The sequence below is a fragment of the Mercenaria mercenaria genome, chromosome 2 (genome assembly GCF_021730395.1).
Source record: "Mercenaria mercenaria strain notata chromosome 2, MADL_Memer_1, whole genome shotgun sequence".
In the NCBI taxonomy this organism is placed as follows: Eukaryota; Metazoa; Mollusca; class Bivalvia; order Venerida; family Veneridae; genus Mercenaria; species Mercenaria mercenaria.
Genome location: NC_069362.1, coordinates 117,598,140 through 117,614,031, shown reverse-complemented (window position 1 = coordinate 117,614,031; position 15,892 = coordinate 117,598,140). Strand labels below are relative to the sequence as shown.

At 37.1% G+C, this 15,892-nt stretch overlaps 1 protein-coding gene across 1 annotated transcript in view; it reads right to left on the bottom strand.

Annotated features, from left to right (window-relative positions):
- The window catches only part of LOC123565050 (chitobiosyldiphosphodolichol beta-mannosyltransferase-like), a 51,883-nt gene that overhangs the window by 15,156 nt on the left and 20,835 nt on the right, over positions 1-15,892 (bottom strand). The window contains exon 5 of the mRNA XM_045359050.2: positions 6,667-6,756. Coding sequence (XP_045214985.2) covers positions 6,667-6,756 — 90 coding nt within the window. The remainder of the gene's footprint in view (positions 1-6,666; positions 6,757-15,892) is intronic.

Sequence of the window (15,892 nt, the reverse complement as noted above, 5' to 3'; positions counted from 1 at the left end):
TTTACCACCTTGTCAGATTTCAGCAGACAAACAAGATTGCAATTTGAGATGAAAATTTTTGAAAAGAGAACAGCCTGATAGACAGTAACATTCTTTTCTGTCGATTTGATAAACAAGAGAGCCATGATGGCCCTAGATTGCCCATCTGAGTTTTCACATTTGGATGGAACAACTTTGGAAGAAGGTCACCCAAGAAACATTTCTGTAAAATTATTTCCAAGTCAGGCCAGCAATTACTGTGGAGATTTCTGAAATTTTCTATGATTATAGCCATATCCAGAAAACTAGAAAACAATATATTTAGGCAAATCACAATCACTTGAGAGAATTTGGTAGAGAGTCATCAAAGGAACACTGCTGTGAAATTATTGCAAAGTCAGGCCAGCGGTTTCAAAGTAGAACATTTTCAAAGTTTTCCATACAAGCATACAGGGAAAACTAGCCCCAGGGTGAACTCAAGAAAAACTTATGACCTAGCTTTTTACCTAGATGATTCATTTTCAAATTTGACCCAAATTTCCTAGAATCAAACATTTCGACAAAGTTTTCATAAAGATTAAATAGAAAATATAGTCTCTAAGTTGTCCTATGATTTAACCTAGTAACTTAGTTTTTGACTTAGGTAACCATGTTCTAAAATGCCCTAGATTTCATACAGACAGACATTCTGAAAAAAATATGATAATTAACTGTAGCCACCAGAAGTTATGATCTGACCTAGAGATCAAGTTTTTTTTGACCCCATACAATACATTTTCGACACTGACCTAGATTTCACAGAGACAAACATTTCATGAATGTATAGCCTCTAGTGTTAACAAGGATTCCTATAATTCAATCTTAATGTCCAAGTTTTTGACCTCATTTAAACAAATTTTGTTCTTAGCCTGGACTTCACAGAGACAAAAAATCTGACAAAGATTTATGATGACCGAGTAGACCTCTACAGTGTTAACTAAGTTTTTTTTCTAAGATCTGACCTACAGGAAAAGCGAAAAATGTTGTAAAAGGTTCCTCTAATGTGATTGGCAACCTTTCAATATAACATAACAAATAAACAAAAACATTACTCATGAAGGAGTTACATACCTTATTCTCAGTACTTCCTCTTATTGCAAACAATCATCATTTTATAAGGTTTAATTTAATTCACCTGGGTAGTCTGTGACAAAAATAGGTACAAAACTGGAGAAAAGTCAATTATTATCTGAGACAGAGCTATAAATCTTGCACTTCCTCTTACTGCTGTATGTTATTATTTCAAGTTTCATTTAATTTCCTTCTTTACTTTCAACATATTTGACCACAGGAGAATTTAGTACAACAGGGGAGATAAATCAACATTTACTCAAGATATGATTCTTCCACTTTACTCTGCCTCTTAAGTGGCAGGGGCCAGTTTCGCATTTGGCCCGGGTACGTTTTTTAAATAAAATAGACATATGTACTGTATATTCAACTGGTTATTTATGATGTTTATAGAACTAAGGATTCCTGCGTACGAGTGATTATTGTGTAAAATAAATATGTGCTTGTATCGATTTTCCTAGCTCCAAGTAGACGGCCGGGTCTAAAACTTTACCTGAGGTAACGGAGTCAGACGAACTGGAAACGGTCATCCATCCATCCAGCTTCAGCTCAAATTTGCGGAAAAAGTAAACGGTTATGAGATCATTTTCTTCCCACCATTATTTTCGTCTGGCCACATGCTTTAAAAATATGTGTGCATTTTAGGTCAGTCATTTGCAGATAATATGGTACAGGCCGCGCAAGGTGTGCATTCTGGGCCATTTTTGTCTCAAAATTTAGTGTCCTGAAACCTGCGTTTTTCTCGTTTCTATCACAGAATCAACAGAATCGGCAGGCTGAAAATGTCATATAATGAAGTGCTATGTCTATGCAAGACATTCGCTTAAAAATTGCCTTGAATTTGTCAAAACTGGATTTTTTATGATTTTTTTTGCACTGGTATCAGCGCAGAGTTGTGGAATTTTCAAATTTACTGTCCCTTGCCCCCAAAACTGTCATTTTCCATTAAATTTATCAAAGTCAATTCAGGAATGTACAGATATCATACCTGTCAAGGCTCTACAAAGGCCACAAGTGTGATCAGGGTTTGAAGGGGAAGTTGCCCCTCATGGGGGTTCTGGGGGGCGAAACCCCCTAGAAGCTGGAGACACTCTCACATGGAAAATTTAGTTTTTTCCAACACAAAATAGACCTGGTTTTGAATCGTCTCCCTCCATATTTACTTTTTTGTGGCGTTTATTCATGCGTTAAATTACATGTTGCAGCGGTGAATATAAAAGCTGTATTATGCGGTATGAAATGGTATGATAACACCGTGTCTACGACGCCTGGCAAGTTGGATTCAATGATTTTCTATAAAAAATAATTTGATTTGTTTTATTTTTTTAAATGTGTGTGACTTGGAATAGTAGGCATGTGAGCGTGATCTAGGGCCGAAATGCGTGTGATACACGTACAATGCGTGTGTCTTGACAGGTATGAGATATGGAACTGAAATTAAGATAGTTTATACTTATTTAACCTTTGATCCTTGGAAATGACCTTGAACTTAATACAACACAGCAAAAGTGCAGGGTTCTACATGTTGTCTAAGTGAGAAGAACATTATAACAAACTCAATCCACAGCAGATGCAAAATGACAGAGGGATGAGAAAACATAAAGCTGCCACTTGATAGAACAGATAGCATCCATGACGGAACAAAAAAAAAAAGGAGAAAGCTTTATTCCCAATATGAAGCTGAAGTACAAAATGGGAAATATTTTTATCAGAATAATATTGAAATAAAAATCTTCATACAAAAAGTGGCATCATTTTATCATAGTGATCACGAAAGTTATGGTACCTCACAGTGCCATTCTCCAGATATCATGAACGGGAACAGAAGTTTCGAGATACTAACTTGGAAATACTTGGAAATACTCGCAAACAGAATTTTGTTAACAAAAATGTCCTGGTAAAAATAAGAAGCACATTACTGCAACAAGAGCTGTCACTAATGGTGACAAATGCCCCCGCAGCGCCTCGACCTTTGACCTGGTGACCCCAAAGTCAGTAGGGGTCGAGTACTCAATAAGTACTATCAGCATGTGAAGTCTGAAGGTCCTGGGTGCAGTGGTTGCGAGTAAAGTGCCTTCATGCAAAAAGTTAACATTGTGATGAACGGACGGACAGTTGAAAACTAATATGCCTCTCTTCGGGGCATAAAAATAGTCAATGAAACACTAACTCGTTTTCAATTGAAAACATTACTGACAGAAGAAAAAAATGTCTTACTAACTTTATCTTATTTTACTAACTTACATGTCTGATAACGTTTAAATGCAATTAAGGAAAGTAACTGCATCAACCTATGCCACTCCCTTGGTACCACGGGGAAGGGAAGTGTGCAAAAAGATTCTGCTATAACAGGTTATAACACAGATGTCACCATGCAGTCAGTAATCATTAACCTTAAGCCTGCTATATTTCTAAAATGGACTGGTCCATCATTCATTGTGGGCAGTACCATTGGTGATTTGAAGGGGTATTTACTGAAAACTTACTGACTGAATAGCGAACAGTGCAGACCATGATCAGACTGCACTGGTCGCAAAGGCAGAATCACTTGCTGCCAGCAGGCTAGGGGTTAAAATTGTGTCTACCTCCGACGCCAATTTTCAAGCTCTACCACACTTTTTTCAACGTGATGTTAAAATAAGAAAGTGCAATTCCAGGAAAATGACCACTCCCATAGTTTCACACCAGATTCACAGGTTGTTATAGAAATACATACGTAATTCAATCAGGTATTGGATTTTGTACAAAATAACATTTTCAAAGTGTTACTGGGCAAAAACAAGCGCAAAGCAAAAATGACCAAGCAAAAAATGCTAAACATCTAACTATCTACGCAGGATATTCCAAAAATAAGTAATTTTTCTCGCCAAAGAATACTGTAAAAGACATTATGGTCTCTTATTGTTAAGATGTAAGCGTCACACAGACCAAAAGGTGTGAGAGAGCTGACAACATGGAACAGACCTGAATAATGGACAAAATATACACCAGACAAAATCATCCCTGACCCTTGTCTATTCCCATATAATATAAACAATAATTTTCTGTCTCTGAACTGATTTTAATATCATTTAATTGTATGCATTCTTCACTGAAAATCTTGGTGGGCGAGAAGAACTTGGTTTTTTATTTCAACATAATATATAATGGGGATAGGTGCCAGTTATCATGTCTGTATTCAAGCAGACATAAATATGGTCTGGTATTCAGACAACAGCTCTTCCATACTTATTTCTACTAATGATATAACCTCTACTTTTTGCAAATGCTAAATTCCACATCTTATGTTCAGCAGTGGGAAATCTGACAAAAGCACACTATGTTCCATAAATATAAGCACAGCATTTTTTCAGAAGCTGATTTTTATTACACAGAGCAGCAAAAAAATAAACAAGAGGGCCATGATGGCCCTGTATCGCTCACCTGAGTACCATTGCTCAAAATGATATGATCAAGTTTTGCGATAGAGCACATAGGCATACACATTAAATATCATCAGGATAAACATTTTCTTGTAACAGTCCCTTTTGACCTAATCAGGGCCAATTTCCATACCAAGTTTGAGGGTCCTAGGCTCAAATGCTGCATTTTTGTACGAACATGACTATTCTTTACCCTGGAAGACTTAAATAACATTTAAAACCAATCTCATTTGATGCTGCTGATATTTATTTTTTTACATAATAGGGAGGTAATTTGTCATAAATTCAGTCAAAAGTTATCTACCCTGACTGTCCGAGTCCATTCTGATGGCACAAATGACATTTCAAATCAGTATTGGTTACTGAGATACACCCATTTTAATTTGAAACAAAGGGAGATAATTTGAAATAAAATCAGTCAATAGCTATCTACCCTGATTGCCTCAGTCCAACTAAAGACAATAATGAAATTTCAAATGAGTTCTATAAATATTTACCGAGATAAATCCATTTTTATTAAAATTAGGGGAGGTAATCATGCATTGGTATATGCATGTAGAAGATACAGAGTACAAGCCAATATATTAGTAAAGTATTCATATCGATAAATGTTCAATCAAGAGTTATCTAATATGACTATTTCTTACATGGAAGACATAAATAACGTTTCAAACCAATCTCATCAGAAGCTGCTAAGGTGTATTCATTTAGATAAAAAATAAAGGGAGGTAATTTGTCATAAATTCAGTCAATATCTTCACTTGTCTGAGTCCATTCTGTTGACATAAATGAAATTTCAGATCTGTATCTTCATTAGTTATGGAGATATACCAATTTTAATTTCAAATAAAGGGAGGTAATTTGACATAAAATCAGTCCATAGTTATCTACCCTGATTGTCTCAGTCCAACATATGACAATAATGAAATTTCAAATAAGTCCTATAAGTACTTACTGATATAAATCCATTTTGATTACAATCAGGGGAGGTAATCAGATATAAAATAACTCTGGAACCTACAACTGGATCTGACAGATTCATCATGGAATCCAAGATTTATTGTTGTTGAAGATATTTGTAAGTCTGTATCAAATCAAACCATAAATGAAGTCTCTATATGGCTGCAAAAGCCAAAATAGCAAATTTTGGACCTTTAAGGGGCCATAACTCTGGAACCTATGTTCAATAAAGAAACCAAGATCTTGTGGTGATACAAGTTGTGTGCAAGTTTGGTTAAAATCAAATCATAAATGAAGCTGCTATTGTGCAGACAAGGTCAAAATAGCTAATTTTTGCCCTTTCAGGAGCCATAACTCTGGAACCCATAATGGGTTCTGGCCAGTTCAAAAAAGGCACCGAGATCTTATGGTGACACAAGTTTTGTGCAAGTTTGATTAAATTCAAATCATAAATGAAGCTGCTATTGTGCAGAGAAGGTCAAAATAGCTAATTCTGGCCCTTTACGGGGCCATAACTCTGGAACCCATAATGAAATCTGGCCAGTTCAAGACAGGAACCAAGATCTTAAGGTGATACAAGTTGTGTGCAAGTTTGGTTAAAATAAAATCATAAATGAAACCTCTATCATGCAAACAAGAAATTGTTGATGCATGGACGGACAGACTGACGACGGACGAAAGGTGATCACAAAAACTCACCTTCGTGCAGTCTGGTCAGGATCCACGCTGGTCGCTAATGGTTTCTCTAATTGCAATAGGCTTTGAAAGCGAACTGCATGGATCCTGACCAGACTGCGCGGATGTGCAGGCTGGTCTGGATCCATACTGGTTGCAAATGCAATATGTTGGTTTTCTCATGGTGCGGCTCAAATATGCAAATTAATCCTTTCTTACCTTCCACAGAGAACAAAACAATAGCAATACAGTGGAACGTGTCTTAGAGGTCACCTGTATGAAGCAGCCACTTGCCTGAAGCAGCCAGCCAGCTAATTTCCAAAATTGACTTTTTGTTCTAATTTCTCCTTGTCTTAAGCAGCCACCTGCTTTAAGCATCCAGGTTGTGTTGCTCCCTTGACTGGCTGCTTAATTCAGGTTTGACTGCATATCTTCTCCAAGTTGTCTTATAGAAAAAGAGAGTGGTGTCCCTTTTCTATTTTGTTCAAAAAGGTGCAAACTGAAACTCAAAAAGCTTTACCTTATTCCCCAATTGTCTTGAAGGTCTTTCTGCATTGCCTTGGTTACACAAACATTTTCTGATGAGAACTTTCCGAAGAAATGCTCATACCTGCAATACAAAATTTTCAGATTCCGTGAAATCAGTATTTTTACACGATTCAATCCATCAAGGATGACAATGAAACATAAAATTTTCATTTATTTCGACTCCCAACAAATTCATGCTTGTTGACAAGGAAAACGCCATTTAAAAGTCAGTTATCTTTTTCAGGTGATAACAACATTTTTCAATACTATTCCGATACTATTTCAGTAATACAATGCTGGTACAATTTAAGGAAAATTTACCATGCACATTTGGGGCCATTCTTTTTGAAAAATCTGATTTTGAACAATCTTGATAGAGAGTCACCCAAGGATTACTTATGAGACATTGTTTTCAAATTGGGCCAGCAGTTTCTGAAAACTAATTACATACATATAGGGAAACTTCTCATTAGCAGCCTTGGTAGAGATTCACCGCACAAACTTTCCTGTAAAATTATTTCAAAATTGGACAAAAAGTTATAGGAGAGAAGAGTTTTAGCTCGACTATACAAAGTATGGAGAGCTGTCCTACTAGACCTGGTGTTGGCTTCGACGTCTATCTCTGTAATTACTTGATGAATTTGTTTCAAACTTAAAATAGTTATTCCTCATTATCACCCACATCATATGGCACAAGGGCCATAACTCTCACGCAGTATTTCATTAATTATCCCCCGTTTTTACTTAGAATTTCAGTTAAAGAGAGAAGAGTTTTAGCTCGACTATACAAAGTATGGAGAGCTGTCCTACTCGACCCGGCATCAGCGTCCTTCCACATCCGCACTTTGGTTAAGTTTTGATTCACTTTCACTCTCTCCGTAATTACTAAATGGATTTGATTCAAACTTAAAATTGTTATTCAACATCATCACTCACACCATATGACACAATGGCCACAATATTTCATGAATTATCCCCCCTTAGAATTTCAGGTTAAAATTGTGATGCACTTTCACTCTATCTCAGTTATTACTAAATGGATTTGATTCAAACTTAAAATATTGTTCCACCTTATCAACCACATCATATGAAACAAGGTCCATAACTCTTGCACTATTATTTCATGAATTATGCCACCCTTTTACTTAGAATTTCAGGTTAAAATTTTGATTCACTTTCACACTATCTCAGTTACTACTATATGAATTTGATTCAAACTTAAAATTGTTATTCAACATCATCACTCACATCATATATTCACATGGGCCATTTGCACCAATATTTCATGAATTATCCCCCCTTTTTACTTAGAATTTCAGGTTTAAGTTTTGATGCACTTTCACTCTATCTGTTATTACTAAATGGATTTGATTCAAAATTAAAATAGTTGTTCCACCTTATCACCCACATCATATGACACAAGGTCCATAACCCTGGTACCAATATTTCATGAATTATGCCCCCCTTTTACTTAGACTTTCAGGTTAATTTCGATGCAGTTTCACTATATCTCAGTTATTACTAAATGGATTTGATTCAAACTTGAAGTTGTTATCCACATCATCACCCACATCATATGACATAAGGCCAATCAAAATAATCTGAACAATTTCCTATATGGGTTTTCTGTTTTTATTATAAAAACCAGACGAACAGTTTAGGAGAGGTTAGAAGATTTTCTAGTTTTAGCTCTGCTGGCCATGATTTTTGTGAAATCAGAATAATCTGAATGATCTTGCTAGAGGGTCAAACAAAGAATATTTGTATGAAATCATTATAAAACAAGAGGACCATGATGGTCCTGAATCGCTCACCTCTTCCCACATGACCCAGTTTTGAGTATGACGTCGTTTTTTCTATTATTTGACATAGTGACCTAGTTTTTGAGCTCATGTGACCCAGTTCTGAACTTGACCTAGCTATTATCAAGATAAAAATTCTGACCAATTTTCAAGAAGATCCATTGAAAAATATGGTCTCTAGAGAGGTCACAAGGTTTTTCTATTATTTGACCTATTGACCTAGTTTTCGAAGGTATGTGACCCTGTTTTGAATTTTACCTAGATATCATGAAGGTGAACATTCTCACTAATTTTCATGAAGATCTCATGAAAAGTATGGCCTCTAGAGGTCACAAGGTTTTTCTATTTTTATACCTACTGGCCTAGTTTTTGACCGCATGTGACCCAGTCTGGAAACTGATCTAGATATCATCAAGGTGAACATTCAGATCAATTTTCATGAAGATCCATTGAAAAATATGGCCTCTAGAGAGGTCAAAAGATTTTAATAATTTTAGACCTACTGACCTAGTTTTTGAACGCAGTTGACCCAGTTTCAAACTTGACCTAGATATCATCAAGCTGAACATTCAGACCAACTTTCATACAGATCCCATGAAAAGTATGGCCTCTAGAGAGGTCACAAGGTTTTTTTATTATTTGACCTACTGACCTAGTTTTTAAGGCACGTGACCCAGTTTCAAACTTGACCTAGATATCATCAAGGTAAACATTCTGACCAATTTATATGGAGATCCATTCACAAGTATGGCCTCTAGAGAGGTCACAAGGTTTTTCTATTTTTAGACCTACTGACCTAGTTTTTGACTGCACATGACCCTGTTTCGAACTTGACCTAGATATCATCAAGATGAACATTCAGACCAACTTTCATACGGATCCCATGAAAAATATGGCCTTTAGAGAGGTCACAAGGTTTTTCTATTATTTGACCTAATGACCTAGTTTTTGATGGCACGTGACCCACTTTCGGACTTGACCTAGATATCATCAAGATGAACATTCAGACCAACTTTCATACAGATCCCATGAAAAATATGGCCTCTTGAGAGGTCACAAGGTTTTTCTATTATTTGACCTACTGACCTAGTTTTTGATGGCAGATGACCCACTTTGGAAACTGACCTAGATATCATCAAGATGAACATTCAGACCAACTTTCATACAGATCCCATGAAAAATATGGCCTCTAGAGAGGTCACAAGGTTTTTCTATTATTTGACCTACTGACCTAGTTTTTGATGGCACGTGACCCACTTTCGAACTTGACCTAGATATCATCAAGGTGAACATTCTGACCAATTTTCATGAAGATCTCATGAAATATATGGCCTCTAGAGAGGTCACAAGGTTTTTCTATTTTTAGACCTACTGACCTAGTTTTTGACCGCACGTGACCCACTTTCGAACTTGACCTAGATATCATCAAGATGAACATTCAGACCAACTTTCATACAGATCCCATGAAAAATGTGGCCTTTAGAGAGGTCACAAGGTTCTCTATTATTTGACCTACTGACCTAGTTTTTGATGGCACGTGACCCAGTTTCTAACTTGGCCTAGATATCATCAAGACGAACGTTCTGACAAATTTTCATGAAGATCTTGTGAAATATATGGCCTCTAGAGAGGTCACAATGTTTTTCTATTTTTAGACCTACTGACCTAGTTTTTGTCGGCACGTGACCCACTTTCGAACTTGTCCTAGATATCATCAAGGTGAACATTTTGACCAATTATCATGAAGATCTTTTGAAATATATGGCCTCTAGAGAGGTCACAAGGTTTTTCTATTTTTAGACCTACTGACCTAGTTTTTGAAGGCACGTGACCCAGTTTCGAATCTGACCTAGATATCATCAAGATGAACATTCTGACCAACTTTCATATGGATCCCATGAAAAAAGTGACCTCTAGAGTGGTCACAAGCAAAAGTTTACGGACGGACGCACGGACGGACGACGGACACCGCGCGATCACAAAAGCTCACCTTGTCACTTTGTGACAGGTGAGCTAAAAACATGCCAGCTGTTTCTGAAAAAAAAGATCTCCTTTATACATAATAATAAGGAAAAGTGACCACACCCTTTGGCAGCCATGTTTTGTGATTAATTGGAAATTTTTTAATCATCTTAGTAAGAGAGCTGCCCAAGGAACATTGTTATTTTAAAATCAGGTCAACAACTTCTTACAAAAAGTTATTTAACATTTTACCTACATAAGAATTTAGTAGAGGACTATCCAGTTAACATCCATGCCAAGTTTCATCAAGTAATTGTACAACAGATAATGCAAACTCCAACGCAGTGATCTCCCTTGCCGCTTCGCTCATTGATCACTGCTAACACAATGTTTTTAGCTAAAATTCAGCTAAGTGGACTTCTTTTAGTTATATGATTATTTAGTTATTTTTTCCCCAATGTTTTCGAAGTTTACATTTCTTTTAGCACAGGCGAATGTTCCATAATGAAAAAAATAATGATTCTGAATGAAAATAGGTATTTATTTACACGACCAGTAGGTATCCTTAAACGAAACTAAAAGTAAACAAACGAGTATGTCGACGTTGATCTTTGACGCCGTTCACTATTATAATGCTGTCATTTGACCCAAGCCGAAACAGATGGAGGCTTTTGAATATTTTCCTGCTGGCCAAGATGTGTTATTGTCAAAAGTTTAGTATATCATAATGACCTTAATTTCTTAACTGATCTGACATCACGTGATGAACTACGGTCACGGAATGTTGTGTTGGCAGTGATCAATGAGCGAAGCAGCAAGGGAGATCACTGCTTTGGAGTTTGCAGATGACCAGTGAAAAACAAGAGGATCCTAAATCGCTCACCTGAATCATACGAGCCACATGTTTAAAATGGCACACTGATGCTAAAATATTAGAAAGTAGGTCAGTAGGTCACATTCATGGTCATTGAAAGTCAGTTTTAAGATCGGTGTGCAAAACTGTACATGTCATAAAAATTTCAAGGCTGTATCTTAAACATGAGGGCCATGATGGCCCTATATCGCTCACCTGAGTAGAGTTGTTTGCTTGAACAAATTTCCTAGCTAAAGCTTTAACAAGAGGACCATGATGGTCCTGAATCGCTCACCTCTTCCCACATGACCCAGTTTTGAGTATGATGCCGTTTTTTCTATTACCTGACATAGTGACCTAGTTTTGGAGCCCATGCGACCCAGTTTTGAACTTGACCTAGATATTATCAAGATAAAAATTCTGACCAATTTTCATGAAGATCCATTGAAAAATATGGTCTCTAGAGAGGTAAAAAGATTTTAATAATTTTAGACCTACTGACCTTATTTTTGATCGCAGTTGACCCAGTTTCAAACTTGACCTAGATATCATCAAGATGAACATTCAGACCAACTTTCATACAGATCCAATGAAAAGTATGGCCTCTAGAGAGGTCACAAGGTTTTTTTTTATAATTTGACCTACTGACCTAGTTTTTTACGGCGGGTGACCCAGTTTCAAACTTGACTTAAATATCATCAAGGTGAACATTCTGACCAATTTTTATGGAGATCCATTCACAAGTATCGTCTCTAGAGAGGTCACAAGGTTTTTCTATTTTTAGACCTAATGACCTAGTTTTTGACCACACATGACCCTGTTTCGAACTTGACCTAGATATCATCAAGATGAACATTCAGACCAATTTTCATACAGGTCCCATGAAAAATATGGCCTTTAGAGAGGTCACAAGGTTTTTCTATTATTTGACCTACTGACCTAGTTTTGGATGGCACGTGACCCAGTTTCAGACTTGACCTAGATATCATCAAGATGAACATTCTGACCAATTTTCATACAGATCCCATGAAATATATGGCCTCTAGAGAGGTCACAAGGTTTTTCTATTTTTAAAACCTACTGACCTAGTTTTTGACCGCATATGACCCATTTTGGAACTTGGCCTAGATATCATCAAGGTGAACATTCAGACCAACTTTCATACAGATCCCATGAAAAATATGGCCTCTAGAGAGGTCACAAGGTTTTTCTATTATTTGACCTACTGACCTAGTTTTTGATGGCACGTGACCCACTTTCGAACTTGACCTAGATATTATCAAGGTGAACGTTCTGACCAATTTTCATGAAGATCTTGTGAAATATATAGCCTCTAGAGAGGTCATAAGGTTTTTCTATTTTTAGACCTACTGACCTAGTTTTTGACGGCACGTGACCCAGTTTCGAACTTGACCTAGATATCATCAAGGTGAACATTCTGACCAAGTTTCATAAAGATCTTGTGAAATATCTGGCCTCTAGAGAGGTCACTAGGTTTTTCTATTTTTAGACCTACTGACCTAGTTTTTGAAGGCACGTGACCCAGTTTTGAGCTTGACCTAGATATCATCAAGATGAACATTCTGACCAACTTTCATAAAGATCCCATGAAAAATGTGACCTCTAGAGTGGTCACAAGCAAAAGTTTACGGACGGACGGACGCACGCACGGACCGATGACGGACACCGCGCAATCACAAAAGCTCACCTTGTCACTTTGTGACAGGTGAGCTAAAAATGGCAAGCTGATGCTAAAATATTAGAAAGCAGGTCAGTAGGTCACATTCATTGTAACTGAAAGTCAGTTTTAAAATCGTATGCAGAACTGTACAAACTGTACCCTGTATCGCTCACCTGACCTACTGACCTAAAGATCATCAAGATTAACATTCTGACCAAGTTTCATTAAGATATGGTCATAAATGTGGCCTCTAAAGTGTTGACAAGTCTTTCCTTTCATTCGACCTGGCTTTTGACCCCACATGACCCAGATTAAACTTGACCTAAAGATCATCAAGATTAACATTCTAAGTTTCATGAAGATACAATCATAAATGTGGCCTCTAGAGTGTTAACAAGCTTTTCCTTTGATTTGACCTAGTGACCTAGGTTTTGACCCCACCTGACCCAGATTTGAACATGACTTATAAATCATCAAGATTAACATTTTGACCATGTTTCATTAAGATAGGATCATAAATGTGGCCTCTACAGTGTTTACTAGCTTTTCCTTTGATTTGACCTGGTGGCCTAGTTTTTGACTTAATATGACCCAGATTCAAACTGGACCTTGAGATCATCAAGATTAACATTCTGACCAAGTTTCATGAAGATACAGTCATAAATGCTGCCTCTACAGTGTTAAGAAGCTTTTCCTTTGATTTGACCTGGTGACCTAGTTTATGATCCCAGATGACCCAATATCGAACTCATCCAAGATTTTATTGAGAGTAACATTCTGACCAAGTTTCATTAAGATTAGGCCAAAATTGTGACCTCTAGAGTGTTAACAAGCTTTTCCTTTGATTTGACCTGGTGACCTAGTTTATGATCCCAGATGACCCAATATCGAACTCGTCCAAGATTTTATTGAGAGTAACATTCTGACCAAGTTTCATTAAGATTAGGCCAAAATTGTGACCTCTAGAGTGTAAACAAGCTTTTCCATTGATTTGACCTGGTGACCTAATTTTTGACCCCAGATGACCCAATATCAAACTCGTCCAAGAATTTTTTGAGGGTAACATTCTGACCAAGTTTCTGTAAGATTGGGTCAAAATTGTGACCTCTAGCGCATTAACAAGCTTTCCCTTTGATTTGACCTTGTTACCCAGTTTTTGACCCCAGATGACCCAATATCGAACTCATCCAAGATTTTATTGAGAGTAACATTCTGACCAAGTTTCATTAAGATTGGGCCAAAATTGTGACCTCTAGGGTGTTAACAGTCAAATTGTTGACGACGACGGCTGACGACGGGCGATCACAAAAGCTCACCTTTGAGCACTTCATGCTCAGGTGAGCTAAAAACAAGAAAGTAGGTCAGCAGGTCAAGGTCACAGTCAAGTGACCCCTAATTGCTTGTCACAGTCTACGTAATATGATCTCATAATTTTTGAAGTATTTATTCCTATATAACTCATATAACATGTGACCCCCAGGGCGGCGCCTCTTTTCACCCCAGGAGCATAATTTGAACAATCTTGTTAGAGATCTACTAGACAATGGTACATACCAAATATCAAAGGCCTAGGCCTTGAACTTTCAGACAAGAAGATTTTTTTTCCCTATGTAAGTCTGTTAAATTTGGGACCCCCAGGGCAGGGCCTCTTTTCACCCCAGGGGCATAATTTGAACAATTTTGGTAGAGGATCACAAGGCAATGCAACATACCAAATATCAAGCTTAGGCCTTGCAGTTTTAGACAAAAAAGTTTTTAAAGTTTTTTCCTATATAAGTCTATGTAAAACTTGTGACCCCCCCACCCCCACCCCCGGAGCAGGACCTCTTTTCACCCCAGGGGCACAATTTGAACAATCTTCATAGAGGACCATTAGATGATGTCACATGCCAAATATCAAAGCTCTACGCCATGCAATTTTGGACAAGAAGATTTTTAAAGTTTTTCCTTTCGGTTGCCATGGCAACCAGAGTTCTGCATGGAATTCAATTCTTTGAGCAATTTTGAAAGGGGGCCACCCAAAGATCATTCCTGAGAAGTTTGGTGTAATTCTGCCCAGTGGTTTACAAGAAGATGTTTTTAGAAATTTTTGACAGACAACCCACGATGGACAATCGACAGACGACAGACACTGAGCGGTCACAAAAGCTCACTATGAGCCTTTGGCTCAGGTGAGGCTTAAACCTGTATGTACCAGACAATTTCTACACAGGAAGTAAAAGAATCTAATGAGAGTGAATTTTCTGTGGAAATAATGGACATTACATTGTACTGAATTTCTGTTATTAATACAGTGTTTTTTTTCAGTGAAGACTAAAATTAATATAGGTAAAGTTTAATTTCAACATATTAATCTTGTTTATCTACAAAAAAAATTCTTGTTATAATTCATATGGCATTTATTCTTAGTAGTTTTAATTATATTTCCGATGAATGAATATGGTAGATATCATGTAGGGAGCTACCCTTGTTTTTTTGCACAAATAAGATATACAGTGAAACCTCTTTAAAGCAACACCACTGTATATTTGCTGTACAAAACTTTTGACAGGTTCATTTAGGTAGGTCGATTGTGAAGCAAGTTCTACAACTTATATCAATCACTCATAAGAGAATGGAAGCCAGTTTCCTTTTTAATGCTCAGCAACAAGCAAGGGAGCTGCTGGTACTATTTTTCATGTCTGGTATGAGGCGGCCGAAGATCAAACCCACAACCTCCAGTACTCAAAGTGGATGCTGTACCACTAAGCTATTGAGGTGGTTTATAGCTGAAACTTCCTTCATGCCAACTGTAAGCAGCCACCTACCTTAACCTTTAGCCTGCTAAATTTCTAAAATGGACTGGTCCATAATTTAATTTGGGCAGTACCATTTATTATTTGAAGGGGTGTTCACTGAAAATATACTGACTGAATAGCGA